Raw genomic sequence first — 20,979 nt, 5'->3', positions numbered from 1 at the left:
ATTTAATGAATCAAGAGAAGTCACTATTATTAGAACATGTATTTTATTTTTAAGATTTATTTGAGAGAGAGAGTGCACACACACACATGCATGAGTAGGGAGAACGGCAGAGAGGGAGAGGGAGAAGCAGGCTCCCCGCTGAGCAAGGAGCCCAATGCAGGACTCGATCCCAGGACCCTGGGATCATGACCTGAGCCCAAGGCAGATGCTTAACCGACTGAGCCACCCAGGCGCCCCGGAACAGTGTATTTTAGAACTCCAATCTAGGAATCATTCCAAACCAGAAATTTCCGTGATTAAATTGATTGGTCCATGGTAAATTGAAGAGTAGTGTCAAAATAATATTATGCAGTAATACTGCTCTTAATGTCCTTTTTAAAGGAAAAGGTATATTACATAATTTGACATTCTAATTAAGGGGTTTTAGGGAATTTTCTAACACATCGTGAAGTAGCTCACAAAGAAACCTTCTTCTTGTAAGCAGGAACGGTAAGCACAACGGTGTGAAACCACAACTTACCATGCTTCACCAAGTACTCCACGATAGTCCCCACTATAGCTGGAATGCCGTTCTCTGTGAGCCCCTGCTGCTGAAGGTCTTGGAGGCTGACTCCAAATAACTTCTTATAGGTTGAATGCCTCTGCTCATTTAGTGGCACTGCCACTATCTTTTTCATGTCTTCTTTCAGCCGAACTGCTGCTTTGCTTTGCTTAAAAAAACATAAGAAAAAAGAGCAGTCAGTCATATTTACCACAGGAGGTTGCATGGTTAGCTGAATCGAAACGTAAGTGTCTGGAGACCCATAGGAGTGGTCTTTACTAATTTTTACTTCCACTCAAGTCAAAACTATTAACATCTCTCACAGGTTGCTCAGTGTCATGAATGGCACATACTGATAGAATAGTTAAAAGAATGAAAAATGAGAAACCTAAGGCCACAACTTAACTGTAGCTAAGGGAGGGAGCAATACACTGCAGTATCTAAGACAGACTATTACAGTAACCAAGGGGTGTGACTCAGAAGTACCTGGTTAACAGGAAAAGAAAACATTTATACGATCACTGAAACTCCATGCAGATCCTAGTACAAGAGGTTTCTGAAGACGAAAATGTATCTAGATGCCATTTTAAGGTAGCTTTAATTTGGAGTCTTAGAAAAAAATATATTTAAGTAGAGTGAACATTGGTTTCTCTGATTTCATTACATCTGTGAATATCTCATTACTATTTTGGCACATAAAATCAGTTCAATTCTCACTGAGGTTCAAAATATTCTATCTCTGAAACAGCAACATTTCATGTAGTCACAATTTATTTTTTTATTTTTTTTTAAAGATTTTATTTATTTATTTGACAGAGAAAGACACAGCGAGAGAGGGAACACAAACGGGGAGTGGGAGAAGCAGACTCCCCGCCGAGCAGGGAGCCCGATGTGGGACTCGATCCCGGGACTCCAGGATCATGACCTGAGCCGAAGGCAGTCGCTTAACCAACTGAGCCACCCAGGCACCCTGTAGTCACAATTTAAACATTTTCACAAGACTGTACATATTATAAGTAAAAAGTGCAGCTTATATTTAATTCAAATTATCACCACAATGAAAATCCACACAAATGTTTCTTCCTTTTAATAGAAATTCCCACCCCAAGGAAGTACTACATTAAACCATATTAAAATTTATCTTTTATAACTAAATGAGGGATTTTCTTTTTGAAGCATGTGTACTATATAAATGTTATGTATTTATGAGTCTAAACACTGAAAAGCTGGAAAAATACAAACCATTTTATCTGGGGACAGAGGCAGTAGATTGGGGGAAACTTTCACCGTTTGAGAATGAATGTAGCAACCAACAAAAGTGTAAATATTGTAAGTGCAAGCTCATGTAGCTATTACCATCTAAAAGTAGACACCTTACCTCCAGTTTAGAATTGAGGAAACAAAGATCAGAGTTAAGTAATTTAGCAGAAGTCACAGAACTGGTAGGTTCCATCCTCCTCTAGGTCCATGTTCCTCTTCTTAAAGTTAGATTTATATTAATGTCCTAGTGCAGTTTGTATATAATTATAGTAACATACTACAATCAACTCTATATATGACCCGAGAAAATGACAAAGTTAATTCTACAATCTTGATTTTGAGTATGGTCCCTGTATTCTCAACTTGATTTTGAATCTTATAATCTACAGAATCACACCAACTTCCACTGAGATGTTTACATATTTTGGTAGGTCATATTTGAAAGCCAGATTTTTCTAGTGAAAATTCAGCAAATGTAAAGTTACAATAGAGATTTGGTATCTATTATTATTTTATCTATAATATCTATAGATATTATTTATGATAATCTATAGTATTATAGTGTTAGTTACTACAGAGTAGTAGTATGGGCAGTAACTATGATCTGTTGCTAAGGAAATTATGAATTTATTAATTAAGCCAAATTTATAATAGCTAATAATTTTTTTGTGGGAGTTAAAAACCTATCAATCTCCTTCAACTGAACACAGGAGAAATTTCAGTCAACCAGGTGTATCTGGTGAGCAAGAGGTCAAAAAGTAACCAGTATAAATGAAACATTGAAAATACTCTCAAAATGTAGCACTAAAAACAGCTGACAATATAAGGTTAAATCTTACACATCTTATCTTACTTTTGTTTTATCTTCTTACAGGGACAATACAGCACAGTGTTTTGGAACATGAAACCAGGCTTCCTGTTTCAAGTTTCATTCTGCTCTAATTAGCTGTGAACCTTAGACAAGTCATTTGACTTGTGTGTGCCTATTTCCCTATCTGTGAAACAGTGATGCTAAGAGTTCCTCTCTCATGCGGATGGATATAGGAGACTGCAATGAATTCACATACGTAAAGGAATGAGAAGAACACTTGGCACACAGATTATGGATTGTTACAAATCACTACAACCATCATCATCATCCTCATTCTTCCAGGAAATTATTCTGATTTCTTCTTTAAAAAATGGAGATACACTCAATTATTTCTATACTCAATATGTGTCTAAAGTTTGTCTTTTTTTTTTTTTAAGATTTATTTATTTATTTGACAGAGAGAGACACAGCAAGAGAGGGAACACAAGCAGGGGGAGTGGGAGAGGGAGAAGCAGGCCTCCCGTCGAGCAGGGAGCCCGATGTGGGGCTCGATCCCAGGTCCCTGGGATCATGACCTGAGCCGAAGGCAGACGCTTAACGACTGAGCCACCCAGGCGCCCCTAAAGTTTGCTTTTTAAGAAGGCATCATGGTCAAGACATGTTTGGTTGGTAGTCTGATGATCTAATTATCCTCTATGTATCTCTAATCTCCTAAAATACATAAGAATGACTTCTGAATGATAAAGATAAAACAATTTTGTATCTATGTATCAGAATTTCCTAAGTTTTTATTAGAAAGTCAAGGTTTCCTTGGAAATGCTTGAGTTTAACACCTTAAATTAGTGCTCTTTCTGCTAACACCCCTATCTTCACTCTGTCCTTTAGTCAGAATTACAGACAGCAGGTTGTCTCCTGTTAGTAGACACTGTAGATAAGCAATCTTGGTGTTATGGATTAGAAAGTTTTCAAGGAAGAGCCAGGCAATGGACCTCACAGACTGAAGTGACTACAAATTAAATTAGCTGTTTCCTCAATATAGAGCCACACTACACAGAAAATTTATATGTAATCATAATAAAAGAACCTCTTTTTTTTTTTTAAAAGATTTTATTTATTTATTTGAGAGAGAGAGTGAGAGAAAGAGCACAAGAGGGGGGAGTGGGAGAGGGAGAAGCAGACTCCCTGCCGAGCAGGGAGCCCGATGCGGGACTCGATCCCGGGACTCCAGGATCATGACCTGAGCCGAAGGCAGTCGCTTAACCAACTGAGCCACCCAGGCGCCCCAAGAACCTCTGTTTTTAACTGGTAATGTAATTCAGGTTAACATTTTAAAAATAAATATCGTTTAAAAAAACGCAATGGGAGTGGCCTGGGTGGCTCAGTCATTAAGCGTCTGCCTTAGGCTCAGGCCCTGATCTCAGGGTCCTGGGATTGAGCCCCGCATCAGGCACTCTGCTCTGCGGGAAGCCTGCTTCTCCCTCTCCCACTCCCCCTGCTTGTGTTCCCTCTCTCGCTGTCTTTCTCTGTCAAATAAATAAAATCTTAAATAAAAATAAAAAACCACAATGAAACAAAACAACTGTATTTCCCGAGTCATCACAATCAATTTGTCAGTGACCACAAATATATAATAAAGTCTAGCCTGGTTGATGAAGAAATCAGCTAGCAGGAAGCAATGAGATGTTACCACCTAAACTACTATACTACTTCAGTAGTTTATACCTAAATTATTAAAAAAATATACAGCAGCTTACAGCAAATATAATGACCCCTTCTGGTAAGTAATAAATATTCAATAGTCCTTTTGTCATGGAAAAATAACTGTAGAAATAAAGTCATTTATGATTAATTCTACTTAAACTGAAATTAATTTGTACTCTTAGACAATGATATATTACTTCTTTATAAATGTCAATATCTATGTAATTTTACCTTTTCAAACATATAACTTACCTTTCTTGATTTAAAATAAGCTAAAAATAATGACTAATTGAGATATTCTGAGTCAAACTTAACTCTTTAAACTTTGCTTTGTGTATATTCCCATTCACCATTTGTTGGTTTGGGGTCACCTCATCTCCACTTCCCCTTTTTTTTCTAGTAACATATCCTAACTGTCTTTTGGGGAATGACTATTCCCTTGTTGTGGATAACTCTGTAGGGACTGCCACTGAAAAGGACCACCCTTTCCCAAGAACTGTCCTCAGGCTCCCTGCCAGGTACATCAGACCTTTCTCTCTTGCAGGCCACTGACACTTGAGTGGATGGTCACAAGCACAGAAAAAGGCTGGAGCTAATTGGTTCCAGCTGCAGTGTTCTCACAAGCTGTTAAGTAACCATTAGATTAACTCTTGCCACCTGCATTGTTGGAGCTACTATGGTTCTTGAGCTGCCCTGACATTGGTGTTTCAGCTGTTCTTTCATGTGGTGATCCACTCCATAACTTGCTACTGAAGTTTCTTTGGGCTTAAGGTAGCCAGAATACATTTCTGTTCTGAGATAGACAGACAGACAGACAGACAGACAGACACACACACAACTGATAAAAGTACTTTGGAAAAAATAAAATAATAATCAGAGCATAATAGAAAACCAGGACTTTAGAAGAGAGATAATCAGAAGACTTATATGAAGTCAGCTGACTATGTCATGGCTTCAGATACTTCAGATGGCTTCACTTGTTAAACCCTAGAAAAGAAATACTAGGAAGGAAGAGGCTTCCGTGATTCCCATTTTACAGAGGCACAGAGGATCTAAGTAATGCGCTCGAGGTCACATCAAGGATGTCACACTAAGGCAATCTGACTCCAGAGGGCAGATGCTTAATTCTGCCTCCACAAAAAATGTGGTGAGAATAAAAAGCACATGCCGCACAGTCCAGTACCCCTGTTAGAAATGAGAAAAGTCCTATTTTTGTGAAACAGGAAAATAAGATTATTTACAAGTTTCTTGGTCACCTTAAAGTCAGATATGCTCAGAAGCAACATCAATATTTCTGCTATTAAAACCTAAAAAGAGAATACTTCCATCAATCTTGTAAATGGGATGAGTTTCAGAAGCCTTGAGGTTTTTTTTTTTTTTTTTTAAGATTTTATTTATTTATTTGACAGAGAGAGACACAGTGAGAGCAGGAACACAAGCAGGGGGAGTGGGAGAGGGAGAAGCAGGCTTCCCGCCGAGCAGGGAGCCCAATGTGGGACTCGATCCCGGGACCCTGGGACCATGACCTGAGTTGAAGGCAGACGCTTAACGACTGAGCCACCCAGGTGCCCCAGCCTTGAGTTTTTTAATAGCTAACATTTACTGGGTGCTGATTAGTGCCAGCTCTGTTGTAAGTACTTTAAAATTAACATCTCTAAATTTTAAAACAGCCTTATCAGTAGGCATGTTTACTATTCCCACCGGGACAAGTAAACTAAGGCACAAAGAAAAAGGAACTTGCCTAAGTTTACACAACTAGTAAGTTTTAGAGAGTATAACCCCCAGGTTCTCTGGCTCTGGCACTTGGGCTTTTAACCATGACACGGTACCATAACCTTTAATATTGGTGGTTCTACATAGGCCCAAGGAGGGCAACACTACAATGCAGCTCTTTCTCTGCAGAGCTTAATACACAAATCAATTTGAGACTACTGAAATCAATAGCTTGTATTTCCTTAAGGCAATCCTCCAAGAATTTAAGTACCAGCATTTTAAGGTACTTTGAAGAACAATCAGATTACATTGCCAGCTAAATTCAGAACTGTGGGCCTTAAAACTCTCTGGAACTGGGACTAGAACTAATACATCTAACCAGGAATGTGGAGAGTAGCAAGCCACTCCACCACCAAATAAAAGGAGCGCAAGGGAAGAGCAAGATAAACCTGAGACTCCTTGTTCCAGAAAGCAAGGAAATGGTCAAGAACTAATGGAATGTGTCAAGAAGACCTGTGGGTCAGATTACAGGGGCTCCTATGGCCAAATCTGGAATAGGTGGACCACCAGGAGTAACAACTGTAAGTAATTATAATATACTGTGTAAATAAAAATGAGATTTGGAAGAGAAGGGGTTTTTAGTAAAGGTCCTCCATGCAGAAAATCCTGCAGCCAAATGTAGGAAAAATAGCAGAATCAAAAAATCTCCAGCTTCCACAAATCATTTAACAAATGACCCAAACAAAGATTATCAACGGACACTAAAATGTCGTGTGAAAAGTTGATGGAGAACAGGCTCTTCACAGCATCAAAGATCACATAGTTTTTACAAGGGGAAAAAACTGCCCTTACAATTGATATCTGGGTATATTCACTTTATCTCAAAAAAATCAAAATTTATCATCATTTATCACGAGAAGACTTGACAATATGTGCTCCTGATGTAATGTAACATGCAGAACACCTCATTTACAAAGTATTCTTGCCACAAATGTTTAAACTGATGCAAATCTAGCCTCTAACTCTGATAGTCTACAGGAAATACAACAGCTAAAAGAATAAAGTGGAAGAGACCATGAGAAAACAGTCAATCCTAGACAAATCCAAAATGAGGGACATTCTAACAAACTGGCCTGGACTCTTCAAAATATCAGTACCATGAAGGAAAGACTGATTCTAGATTTAAAAGGAATTAAAATACACAAACTTTAAATGTAATATATGAATCTTGATTGGTTCTTGGTTTAAAAAAAGCCTTGTCTCTGAGACAATTGGGGAAATCTAAGTATAGGTTGCATATCAGATGGATTTTCTATAAATGTTTTTAAATATAACATTGTGTAAGTTCTAATTTATCTCACCTGTAGAGTGTTCCTTATTCTTATGAGGTGCATGCTGAAGTAGGGGTATAGTGTCAAGTCTTCAAATACTTTAAAATCGAATATAAAGCATATTCATGTATATGTACATATTTATGTATATGTTACATATATACACACAGAGTAAGAGTGGGCATAGAGTAGAAAGCAAATTTTTAAATTTGAGTGGACAATATATGAAATGTTCATTTTACTATCCTTTTAACTTTTATGAATGCTTGCTATTTTTTTATTAATAAAAATTGGGAAAAATAGGAACCTCTCAAAGAGACTCCCTACTAACAAAAAGCAACACCATTTTGACAGCACAATCAGGAGGGAGAGGAACGTATTCTCTTCAAATTCCAATTTAAAAAAATAATAATTGTGGGATTATTCCTACACAGAGACCTAGACAATCATATTAACTTGGATAGGTTTGGATCACTGGGAAGGCACTCCATCGGATATTAGGGTACCTGGGTTTGAAAACCTGTTTTGTCACTGACTTGTGTATTCTCAATAGGAATGCCAGCCTCTGGTCAAATGTGCAGCTTTGGAGAGGGGCAAAGGCAACAATAAGAATGACCTATGGTCTCTGTCCAGCCATTAACAGCTGAGTCAACTTAGGGGTCACCGGGAGGGCAAGTACTGCAGCCAAATCATCATCACTTTCAGCCTGCTGAGCTTATAAAATATTTCATCTACACCAAGACTGGATCTTCATCTTAAAAAAATTTCCATCTACACTAAGATTGGGTCTTCATCTATTAAATGCAGTAATGGGGGTGGGAGGGATGGGGTGGCTGGGTGATAGACTTTGGGGAGGGTATGTGCTATGGTAAGTGCTGTGAATTGTGGAAGTGTTATGAAAGTTTAATAAGATAATGCATGTTGAAGTTTACCTATCACACAACCAGAAGAGAGTCAATGATGAAAAATGTTAAGAATTTCTTTGGAGTAACCAATTCTTTGAAAAGACACTGTAGCAGAGTTTGTACTTGCTTACTAATGGGTCATTTTTTTCTTCTTCCCCATTAACAGAACTCTGATTTTGTTTGATAGGAGGAGAAACAAAGTACCCAGTTAAAATATACCACCTTCCTTGCAGCATTATCCTTGTAGATATGGATGGCCATATACCTAAGTTTGGCCAATGAGATGTAAATGGAAATTGTTAGGACCACCCAAAAAAACTCCTTTTATTAAACGGGAGGACAACCCATTCTGATCCCTATATCCTTGTTCCCTGCTGAGATCACAGGTATAAGGCCTGGTAGCCCTGTGACTCTGTAGCAATCCAGAAACTAGAAGCTAAGTTCTAGGACAGTAAAATAGGAAAGAAAAAAAAAAAGGGGGACTTGCATCCTGGTAACATCATAGAGTTCACTCAGAATACTTATCAATAGACTTTTTTTTTTTTTACATGAAACAGGGAAAATCCAGTTTCAAATAATGCTGTCAGAATTTCAACATTTATTGAACATTTATTGTTAAAATAAGCATTCTATAAATCAGTTTTTTCCAAATCTAGCTCATTAATTTTAAAAATCAAAGGAGGTTAGGGATATCTTATTAGTTATCCTTAGGCAAACATGTTGTAGCATCTATCAATATCTACATGCTTTGTAAATCTAAATAATGGTTCTTAAGCTAGAATCCATGGGTAATGAATCCAACAAAGTACACGAAACATTCTATCTTTAGAAAGCATAAAGTTGACACAAACAAATGTAAAGATAATGCATGCTCATGTATCAGAAGAATATTGTAAAGTGCCCATACTACCCAAAGCAATCTACAGATTCAATGCAATCCCTCTCAAAATTCCAACAGCATTTTTCATGGAAATAGAACAAATAATTGTAAAATTTGTATACAACTACAAAAGGCCCAAATAACCAAAGCAATCTTGAGGAGGAAGAAAGCTGTATTACAAAGCTATAGTAATCAAAATAGTGTGGTACTGACACTATTAAAAACACATAGATTAATCTAACAGAATAGAGAGCCCAGAAGTAAATCTACACGTATTTGGTGAATTAATTTACAACAAAGGAGCCAAGAATATACAATGGGAAAGGACAGTTTCTTCAATAAGTGATGTTGGAAAAACTAGACAGTCACATGCAAAAGAATGAAACTAGACCACTATTTTATACAATGCACAAAAATTAACTCAAAATGGATTAAAGGCTTGAACGTAAGACCTGAAACCATAAAACTCCTAGAAGAAAACATAGGCACTAAACTCCTTGACATCACTCTTCGCAATAATTTGTTTGGATTTGATACCAAAAGCAAAGGCAACACAAGCAAAAATAAATAAGTGGGACTACACCAAACTAAAAAGCTTCTGCACAGCAAAGGAAACCATTAACAAAATAAAAAAGCAACCTAATTAATGGGAAAATATTTGCAAATCATATCTGAAAAGAGGTTAATATCCAAAATGTATAAAGAGTTCATATAACTCAATAGCAAAAACAGAAAAACAAAAAGATCTCATTAAAAAATGGGCTGAAGATCTGAATAGACATTTTTCCAAAAAAGACAAACCAATAGCCAACAGGTATATGAAGAGATGCTCAACATCACTAATCAGAGAAATGAAAATCAAAACCACAATGAGATATAACCTCACAGCTGTTAGAGTGGCTCTTATAAAATAGAGATAACAAGTGCTGGCAAAAATGTGAAAAGGTAAGCCTTGTTCACTTTTAGGGGGAATTTAAATTGGTGCAGCTACTATGGAAAAGAGTATAGAGGTTCCTCAAAACTAAAAAAAGAACTACCATTTGATCCAGCAATTCTACTTCTGGGTATTTATCTAAAGACAAAAACACTAATTCAAAAAGATATGTGCACCCCATGTTCACTGAAAAATTATTTGCAATAGCCAAGACATGGAAACAATCTAAGTGTTCATCAGAGAATGAATGGATAAAAAAAAGTGTTATGTGTATATATATGTGTATCTACACAGATACATAGATATACACATATATTTACACACACACACACAATGGAATATTATTTAGCCATAAAAATGAACAAAACCTTTCCATCTTTGACAATATGGATGGACCCTGAGGGCATTATGGTATATAAGTCAGAAAGATAAAGACAAATACCATGTGATTTCACTTTTACATGGAATCTAAACAAACAAGCAACTGAGTCCATAGATACAGAGAACAGACCGGTGGTTGCTAGAGGCGGGTGGAGAGGTGGGCCAAATGGGTGAAGGGAGATCAAACAGTACAAATCCAGCTATAAAATAATTAAGTCATAGGTATGTGAAGTACAGCATGGTGGCTACAATTACTAATACCGTACTGCATATTTGAAAGTTGCTAAGAGACTATATCTTAATTACAAAAATTTTTTTGTGATGAGAATTTTTAAGTATGGTGACAGATGTAAACTAGACTTACTGCAGTGATCACTTTGCAAAGTATGCAAATACTGAATCATTCCACTGTATACCTGAAACTAATATAATGTCCTATATATCAATTATACCTCAAATAAAAAATTATAATCTCCAAGGAAGTTTATGATGGGAAAAATAAAGATTTAAGAATCTTTAAACATTTATAGAAAAGTTAGGTTTAATCAAGAGAAAAACTTTTTAAAAATCTGATTTCTCTATGCAAATAAACATACTTAAAAATATCTTAGATCATCTTGTATTTCACAAGGAAGTTCAACTAATGTCTACAATTTAGACTGAAAAGATTAAAAAGATAAGTCCATATGTTATCTAGTATTATTGAAATGTTTGAGAAACTAGTAAAAACAAACCCAGTAAAAATTTTGTGAATGTTATCACTTTTCCTGAAACCACACAGATTAAGAAGAGGATGAAGAAAAGTAACAGAAGACAGAAAAACAGGGGCACCTGGGTGGCTCAAATGGTTAAGCGTCTGCCTTCAGCTCAGGTCATGATCCCAGGGTCCTGGGATCGAGCCCCACATTGTGCTCCCTGCTCATAGGAGAGCCTCTTCTCCCTCTCCTTCTACTGCTCCCCCAGCTTGTGCTCTCTCGCTCTGTCAAATAAATATATAAAATCTTACAAAAAAAAAAAAAAAAAAGAAAGAAAAACGGTCAACTCCAATTTGTACATACTGCTAAAGGTGAAGGTGGGGCAGAAAGCTTACAGCAGACATCACCTCAGCACTGTGAGGACTCTGGTGAGAGCCAGTAGGGAAGCAGCAGTGAAAGGTGTTCAAACTCTCTTACAATTTTTTTTTTTAAGATAGAATACGCTTTGGGGCACCTGGGTGGCTCTGTCATTAAGCATCTGCCTTGGCTCAGGTCATGATCCCAGGGTCCTGGGATCGGGCTCCCTGCTCGGCAGGAAGCCTGCTTCTCCCTCTCCCACTCCCCCTGCTTGTGTTCCCTCTCTCACTGCCTCTCTCTCTCTGTCAAATAAATAAATAAATAAATAAAATCTTTAAAAAAAAAAAAGAATACGCTTGGAGAGGGAGCTGAATGGGGCTTAACTGCTTAAAGGAAGAGGAGAAAGAAGGTGCAGAAAGTAGGGACAAGGGGCAAATATCAATCAGGAAGCACCAGGAAAATACACCACCTATATCACCATAGGTTTCATTCCCTTGGAGAGCAAGTTTATGAAGAAAAGACAATAGAGCCCTCCTGACTCAGGTTCACTTATGAGAGGCAAAGGAGAGATGGGCAAACAGGGGCCATGCCTAAGAAAATAGTCCTTTTGGTAGCAATAGAGGGAGTCCCAGGGCTGTGTAACTTGAAAAGCTGTGTTGGCCCTCCCATCACTACACCCCACAGGAACCTCTTGCTACTGATATTACAAAAATCCATCTCACTGAAATATGAGTAAGAAAAAAAGAACATTACCAGCAACTATATGGAGACTTTTCTTTAAAAAAATATTAAAAAGCATCATGACTTTCCTAAAATAACTCATCACAAAACCCTTACCAAGAAGCAGATGGAAACTGTAACCTAACAACCAGAACTAACAAAACTGAATAAGGAAATGACACCAAAAGACGGGCAATAACAAAATAAATTTGATTTTATCAAAATTAACAACTTTTATGCATCAGAAGACACCATCAACAGAGCGCAAAGACAACCTACAGAATAGGAGAAAATATTTGCAAATCTTATATGTGATAAGGAATTAATATCCAGAATATGTGAAGAATTTCTACCACTCAACCAAAAAACCAAACAACCCACTTCAAAAATGGACAAAGAAGTTGAACAGATATTTCTCTAAAGACAACATACAAATGTTCAGTAAGCACATGAAAAGATGCTCAATATCACTAGTCATTAGGGAAATGTCAATCAAAACCAGTGATCACAAGCAGTAACCTCTTTGACATCAGCCATAGCAACTTCTTTCTAGATATGTCTCCTGAGGCAAGGGAAACAAAAGCAAAAATAAACTATTGGGATTTCATCAAAATAAAAAGCTTCTGCACCATGAAGGAAATGATCAACAAAATTTAAAGGCAACCTACAGAATGGGAGAAGATATTTGCAAATGACATATCTGATAAAGAATTAGTATCAAAGTCTATAAAGAACTTATCAAATTTAACACCCCAAAAAAGGAATAGTCTAAAAATGGGCATAAGACATGAATAGACATTTTTCCAAAGAAAACATATGGCCAACAGACACAAGAAAAGATGCTCAACATCACTATCATCAGGGAAATGCAAATCAAAACTACAATGAGATATCACCTCACTCTTGTCAGAATGGCTAAAATCAACAACACAAGAAACAAGAGGTTTTGGTGAGGATGTGGAGAAAGGGGAACCCTATAGTACTGTTGGTGGGAATGCAAACTGGTGCAGCTCTGGAAAACAGTATGAAAGTTCCTCAAAAAGTTAAAAATAGAATTATCCTATGATCCAGCAATTGCACTCTAGGTATTTACCCAAAGAATACAAAAATAATAATTCAAAGGGATACATGCACCCCAGTGTTTATAGCAGCATTATCTACAATGGCCAAATTATGGAAACACTACCAGTGTCCATCGACTAATGAGTGGATAAAGAAGTGATATATATATAATGGAGTATTACTCAACCATAGAAAAGAATGAAATCTTGCCATTTGCAATGACATGGATAGAACTAGAGTGTATTATGCTAAGTGAAATAAGCCATATGGAGAAAGACAAATACTGGATGATCTCACTCATATGTGGAATTTAAAAAACAAGACAAAAGAGAGAATGGCAAACCAAAAAACAAATTCTTAACTATAGAAAACAAACTGATAGTTAGTGGAGGGGAGGTGGGGGGGGTGGGGGTTAAATAGGTGATGGAGATTAAGGAGGGCACTTGTGAGGAGTATGGGGTACTGTATGGAAGTAATGAATCACTATTGTATACCTGAAACTAACATAACACTGTATGTTAAATGGAATTTAAATAAAAACTTTTTAAAAAGATGTACGTTAAAGAAAAAGACAAAACCACATCAGGATCGTTCTTCAGTTTAACGAAAAGAAAATAAAACCACAGTGAGATACTGCTTTACATCCAGTAAGATGGCTATTAAAAAACAAACAAAACAAAAGCAAAAAAGCAAAAGAAACAGAAAACAAGTGCTGACTGGGATGTGGAAAACCTGGAGCCTTCATTCATCGCTGGTGGCAATGTAACAATTGTACACTATGAAAAACAGGTGGTTCCTCAAAAAGTTAAATATAAAACTTCCATGTGATCCAGCAATTTTGCTTCTGGGGTATATTAAAGCCAAGGACTCGAATACTTATAAACCTATGTTCATAGCAGCATTATTCAAAACAGCCAAAAAGTAGAAACAATCCAAATGTCTATCAACAGACCAACAAAATGTGGTATGTATATACACAGTGGAATGTTATTCAGCTTTATAAAGGAATGAAATTCTGACACATGCTATAACATCGATGAAGCTTGAAAACAGTATCAAAGTGAAATAAACCAGACCCAAAAAGACAAAAATTACATGTTTCTACTTGTGAGATATCTAGGATAGGCAGATTCATAGAGACTGGAAATAGAACAATGGGTACCAGAGGCCGGGGGGCGGGGGCAGAGGAGGGAATGGGCAGTTGTTTAATCGGTACAAAGTTTATGTTGGAGACGATGCAAAGTTCTGGAAGTGGATAATCATAATTGTTACACAACATCGTGAATGTATTAATGCCACTGAATTGTAGATCAAAAAATGGTTAAAATGGTAAGTTTTATGTTATGTATATTTTACCACAATTAAAATAAAAGTTAATGAATTGATTACGATGAAAAGATACCACAAAGCTGAAATGTACAAATTTAGGGAAGAGATACTCAGTCCATAGAGAATGTGAAATGGAAACTGGCAGAATCATGAAGGGAAGAAAAGGAAAAGACAAAACCATTTCAGAAATGAAGACTAAATTATCAAGAGCACAAAGGAGAACAGCTATTAACAGCCCAGTAAGGGACGTAGAAGACATAAATGAGAAAAGTAGACATAATGAAACATTAAGAAAAGAATGACAAGGGTTTAAGAGATACCTACAGAAATCAGTTTAATGAGCTCCAATATATGTGTTATTGGAGTCTCCAAAGAAGAAAACCAAATAATGGAGTAGTACTTTTGAAGATGTAATTCACAAAAACTTTGTTTCAACAGAAGGCCTGAATCTACAAACTGAAAAGACACACCTTAGACTCAGAACAGTCCACATGAAGATCTATTCTAGGGAAATTATTAGACTAACAATAAAGAAGAGTCCTTTGGGCAGCCAGGCAAAAGTCATGTCATAATAAGGAAAGAAAACGAGTAGCCTCAAACTTACAGATTGCAGTATTTAATGTCGGAAGACAACAGAGTAAGACTTAAAAGGTATTTAAAGAAACACTGTATGAGCCAAATTTAATAACCAGTCCAGCTGTCCTTCATCTATAAAAGCTATAGTTTAAATATACACAAGGCTAAGAAAATATTGTATACTTGAACCTTCCTTGAGAAAAATACCAGAGAACAAACTTTAACCAATTCATAAATGGCTGCAGAGGCTTTGAAGTGATAAAGAAAATTTTTAAAATTTAAAAACTTAAAAAATTTAAAATTTAAAACAATTTAAAAATTAATCATTTAAAAAATGAACCATGTTATGTGAGGAAGGAATGAAGAACCTGCTATAATTACACTCAAACAGGAAGATTTGGGGTTGAAACACTTCCAGATTTTAAAAGAGCAGCCATGTGGTTCAGAGGACAAAACCAGAAAGTGAAGGGTAGTTATCTGAAAACAGATTTTAAGACATATGAAGAAGAAATGATAATCACTTCTAAAGATAGAATAGATTTTCTCAGGAGGTGGTGAAGATCGTAGTAATCAAAGGTAGGCAAAAACAATGTAATGCTATTTGTCATCCTTTCTACTCATGGTAAATTTTTTGAAAAGAAAAAAATTGGTAAAAAGCAGTGGATGTAAATGGATTAAAATTTCTGGAGGACAATTTGGCAACACCTAAGAAAAACTGGGGCTTCTTCCCAGGCTGTCCTCTTTTAGTCTGGTCTCCAAACACAGGGGAGGGGTAATTAACAGTGAGCAAGACTACCATCTTATACAAATGGGACCTCTAGATATTCATAATATACTGTTATTTGGGGGTGGGGAGACTACCATAAAACTAATGTCAAGTCTAATCTGTTTTTATAAGTTTTTATAAGTTTATAGGCTCATAGAAAAACTATAGGACGTAAGCAAACATAGTACATGTTTATTTCTGTGTTATGGAATCTTATTATTTTCTCCTTTTTATTTCCTAAATTTTATACACTAGACATGTATTACTATTATTGCAAGAAAAATGAAGGGTTATTATAAAAAGTTAAATTTTCTATATAAAATGAAGTCAAGACCTACTGCTGACTTCCAGTGGTAGAGTACAGGGTTCTACAAATCCTCTCCTAAACAAAACAATACAAACCTGGACAAAATTGTCAAAACAATCATTTCAGGGATCTAGAAACTGACCAAAGGCAAAAAAACACATTAAGAGATACTTATTCATGAAAAGATGATGAAGTTTAGTGATAAGTAATCGGAGTTTGTGGCACACTTGCCTGGGTCTACTTCCAACCCCTCCTACCCCCTTGGTGGGGTTGGCACACAACAGTAATGAAACCAGTAGCTTTGGTTCTGGCTGAATTGATCTGAAAGACAGGACAAAACCCCCACTCCTGTGGGTCATGTATCTGAGAAAGGACTTGTATCCATACTATGTAAAAAGAACTCAACACAATAAGAACCAACAACCCAATAAAAAAAAAATGGGCAAAAGACATGGACAGACATATAACCAAAGGAGATATACAAATGGGTAATAGGTCTATGAAAAATGCCTAACATCATCAGTCATTAAGTAACAGCACTACAAATTCACTAGAATGGCTATAATAAAAGAGTAAGAATACCATATGTTGACAAGGATGTGGAGAAATTGGGATTCTCATATTGATAATGGGCGTGTAAAATGATGCAATCATTTTGGAAAATATTTGGCAGTTTCTTAAAACATTAAACATAAATTTAGCATATGATCCAGCAATTCCACTCGTAGGTACCTATCCAAATGCAGCATTATTCTTAATAGTAGGAAATAGCCTAAGTGTGACATATCAAATAAAGGGCTAGTATCCAAGATCTATAAAGAACTTACCAAACTCAACACCCAAAGTCAAGAAATGGGCAGAAGACATGAACAGACATTTCTCCAAAGACATACAAATGGCTAACAGACACATTAAAAAATGGTCCATATCACTTGGCATCAGGGAAATACAAATCAAAACCACAATGAGATACCACTTCACACCAGTCAGAACGGCCAAAATTAACAAGACAGGAAACAACAAGTGTTGGTGAGGATGTGGAGAAAGGGGAATCTTCTTACACTATTAGTGGGAATGCAAGCTGGTGCAGCCACTCTGGAAAACAGCATGGAGATTCCTCAAAAAGTTAAAAATAGAGCTACCCTATGACCCAGTAATTGTACTACTGGGTATTTACCCCAAAGATACAAATGTAGTGATCTGAAGGGGCACCTGCACCCCAATGTTCATAGCAGCAATATCCATCCACAATAACCAAACTGTGGAAAGAGCCCAGATGTCCATCGACAGATGAATGGATAAAGAAGATGTGGTATATATACACAATGGAATATTACTCAGCCATCAGAAAGGATGCTTACCATTTACATCAAAGTGGATGGAATTGGAGGGTATTATGCCAAGCAAAATAAGTCAATCAAAGACAATTATCCTACAGTTTCACTCATATGTGGAATATAAGAAACAGTACAGAGGATCATAGGGAAAGGGAAGGAAAACTGAATGGGAAGTCATTGGAGAAGGAGAAAAACCATGAGACTCTTAACTACAGGAAACGAACTGAGGGTTGCTGGAGGGGAGGTGGGTGAGGGGATGGGGTAATTGGGTGACAGGCATTAAGGAGGGCACATTATATGATGAGCACTGGGTTTTCTTTTCTTTTCTTTATTTTATTTGACATAGAGAGACATAGTGAGAGAAGGAACACAAGCAGGGGGAGTGGGAGAGGGAGAAGCAGGCTTCCCGCTGAGCAGGGAGCCCGATGAGGGGCTCGATCCCAGGACCCTGGGATCAATCATGACCTGAGCCGAAGGCAGACGTTTAACGACTGAGCCACCCAGGTGCCCCAGCACTGGGTGTTACATGCAACTGATAAATTATTGAACACTACACCTGAAGCTAATGATGTAACTAATTACATGTTGGCTAACTGACTTTAAATTAAAAAAAAAAGAAAAAAAAGGGAAATAGCCCAAATGTCTATCAACTAACAAATGAGTAAACAAAATGTGATATATAATAGAATACAGCAATAAAAGCAATCATGGCAATTAAAAAGGAATGAAATACTGATGCATGCTACAACATGGATGAGCCTCAAGAATGAGCTAAGTGAAATAAGCCAGTCACAGAACATATATTGTATGATTCCACTGATATCAGATGGCCAGGAAAGGTAAATGTACAGAAATATTCAGTTAACTTTCAGAAAATAGTAAATTAGTGATTGAGGTTTGGGGGATGGGACAGATTGTAGGAATGAAACTAATCATAAATGGGCACATGGGATCTTATTGAGGTGACAGAATGTTCTAAAACTAGTTGTGCACAATCATCCAATTCTCCACATAAGGAAGCCCTAATTGAAGGAAGTACAGGCGTAAAGAGATCTATGTGTGCTAAATTTCCAACAGTCTAACAAACTGACTAAGAGCTACCAATTTTGGGAAGTACACACCAATTCAGAGAATCCTAGAACACTGCAAGGACATCTCATCTTTAATTCCATGACTTGCCTATGACAAGTCCACCCACCATTACTTATCTGCCTCTTTCTTACTTGTCGTGATGGAGTGCCAACCACCTTATGAGACAACCAGCTCAATTTTTAGATACTAGAATCTTTAGACACTTCTTTCTTCTTGATAAGACTGTTGCATTACATTATACCCAGCTCTAAGTTTGCCTTAGGAGAACTGCAGGGAAAAACTATACCCTTTTATATATTAGACAATTTCAAGTAATTTATACATTTCAAAATGTATTTGTAAAAGTATTATAGACATTCAAATACAATATTCAGTGCCTTATTATTATAAACTAATCATTATTTCTTCTAGACAGTGTTACCAGTCCATTCTTTGAGTATTCTTTATTTTTAGAAATTTAATATATGCATTTCATCAAAACTCAAACATGAGAGTTTAAACTGAAAAGTCTCCCTATCCCAGCTCCAATTACTGTGTTTCCTTGCAGAAATTTTCTATGGATAACTAAGCATATCTATACATGCATAATATTTTTAAAAAGGCAAATATAACTATACCATTGTGTATTTATGCACTTTTTTTTTTTGCTACTTGATCAATTTTGGAGGTCCTTCCATATTGGCAGACATAGCTGTTTAATATTACATTGTATAGAGCTACAATTGATTTAACCAATCTTATTTACTGATGTTTAAGTTATTTACAGTTCTTGCTATTACAAGTATTTCAGCAATGAACATTCTTGCCAGCATTTTTACATAATTGTACAAATACCTGCAAGATAAATTGCTAGAGGTGAGATTGCTAGATCAACAGGTATACAAATTATACGTTCTGACACATACTGCTACATTGCCCTGCAAAGATGCTCCGCTGGTTTACAGCTTGATAACAGCATGTGAGGGTACCTGCTTCCGATTCTTCTGACATCCCTGGATAATACAAAAATTTTAAAGTTTGCCCATATTTAACTATGAATGAGACTGAGCAATTTTCTTATGTTTATTAGTACTTGTATTATTTGTGAACCTCATTGTTCATAAGCTTTGGTTCATTTTCTAATGGCTAGTTTTCTTTTTCTTACTGATTTGTATGAATTTTTTTATATTAAAAAGTAATTTTTTGTCATGTGTGTTGTAAATATCCTTACTAGTTTTCTTTTGGAATTTTGTCTATGCAATTTGGGATTGTGCAGACATTTTAGCTTTTTGTCTGAAAAATTCACCAATCTTTTTCTTTAGGGTTTCTCACTTGGTTCTTTACAAAGACATTCCTTGATCCCAAATTATTGTTTTATGGTTTCACTTTGGTATTTATATTCTTGTTCCATCTATAGTTTTTTTTTTTTTTTAAAGATTTTATTTATTTATTTGACAGAGAGAGAGAGAGACACAGCCAGACAGGGAACACAAGCAGGGGGAGTGGGAGAGGGAGAAGCAGGCTTCCCACTGAGCAGGGAGCCGGATGCGGGGCTCGATCCCAGGACCCTGAGATCATGACCTGAGCTGAAGGCAGACGCTTAACCTACTGAGCCATCCAGTGTTAAAAGAATAAAGTGTTAAAAGAATAAAGAAGATGGGGCGCCTGGGTGGCTCAGTCGTTAAGCGTCTGCCTTCGGCTCAGGTCATGATCCCAGGGTCCTGGGATCGAGCCCCGCATCCGGCTCCCTGCTCAGTGGGAAGCCTGCTTCTCCCTCTCCCACTCCCCCTGCTTGTGTTCCCTGTCTGGCTGTGTCTCTCTCTGTCAAATAAATAAATAAAATCTTTAAAAAAAAAAAAAGAAGAAAGAAGAAATCCAGTAATTATTTTTCTCCAAGTGGCTAGCCATTATTATTAAATGGTTTTAATTTCTGTTAATATCCAATATGGTAGACCTTCCAACCTTAACAGTCTTAAAGAAGTAGCTGTTAATAATTCGAAGTTGTACAATCTTTTCCCATAAACCAAGCATTCTGAATGAATTTTTTAAAATCTCCAATCTAACTGCTGGTTACACAAACTCATATATATTTAGTTATATAACTTAAATAAACTTAATTACGCTATTACTTGCTACAGTACCTCTTTATAAACCAGTGGAAATCCACAGTTACAGGTAAAAACTTTATAAACCAAGGAAATCCACAGTTACAGTTGCTATTTCAGAAACTACTGGACACAAGCTTATCATCTTTGGAATTTTATTTGCCCAAATCAGCTTTAAGATTTAGATCAGAATTAAT

General features: G+C 36.6%; 1 protein-coding gene across 3 annotated transcripts in view; it reads right to left on the bottom strand.

Moving 5' to 3' along the window:
- Positions 1-20,979, bottom strand: part of FAM13A (family with sequence similarity 13 member A) — a 351,884-nt gene that overhangs the window by 323,835 nt on the left and 7,070 nt on the right. For all 3 annotated transcript variants that reach the window (XM_035004519.1, XM_035004518.1, XM_035004520.1), the window contains exon 2: positions 521-710. In XM_035004519.1, coding sequence (XP_034860410.1) covers positions 521-710 — 190 coding nt within the window. The remainder of the gene's footprint in view (positions 1-520; positions 711-20,979) is intronic.

Source organism: Mirounga leonina, unplaced genomic scaffold (assembly GCF_011800145.1).
Source record: "Mirounga leonina isolate KUSES-001 unplaced genomic scaffold, KU_Mleo_1.0 Mir_129, whole genome shotgun sequence".
In the NCBI taxonomy this organism is placed as follows: domain Eukaryota; kingdom Metazoa; phylum Chordata; class Mammalia; order Carnivora; family Phocidae; genus Mirounga; species Mirounga leonina.
The sequence above is the reverse complement of the archived record's forward strand: the minus strand, read 5'-3'. Positions and strand labels throughout refer to the sequence as shown.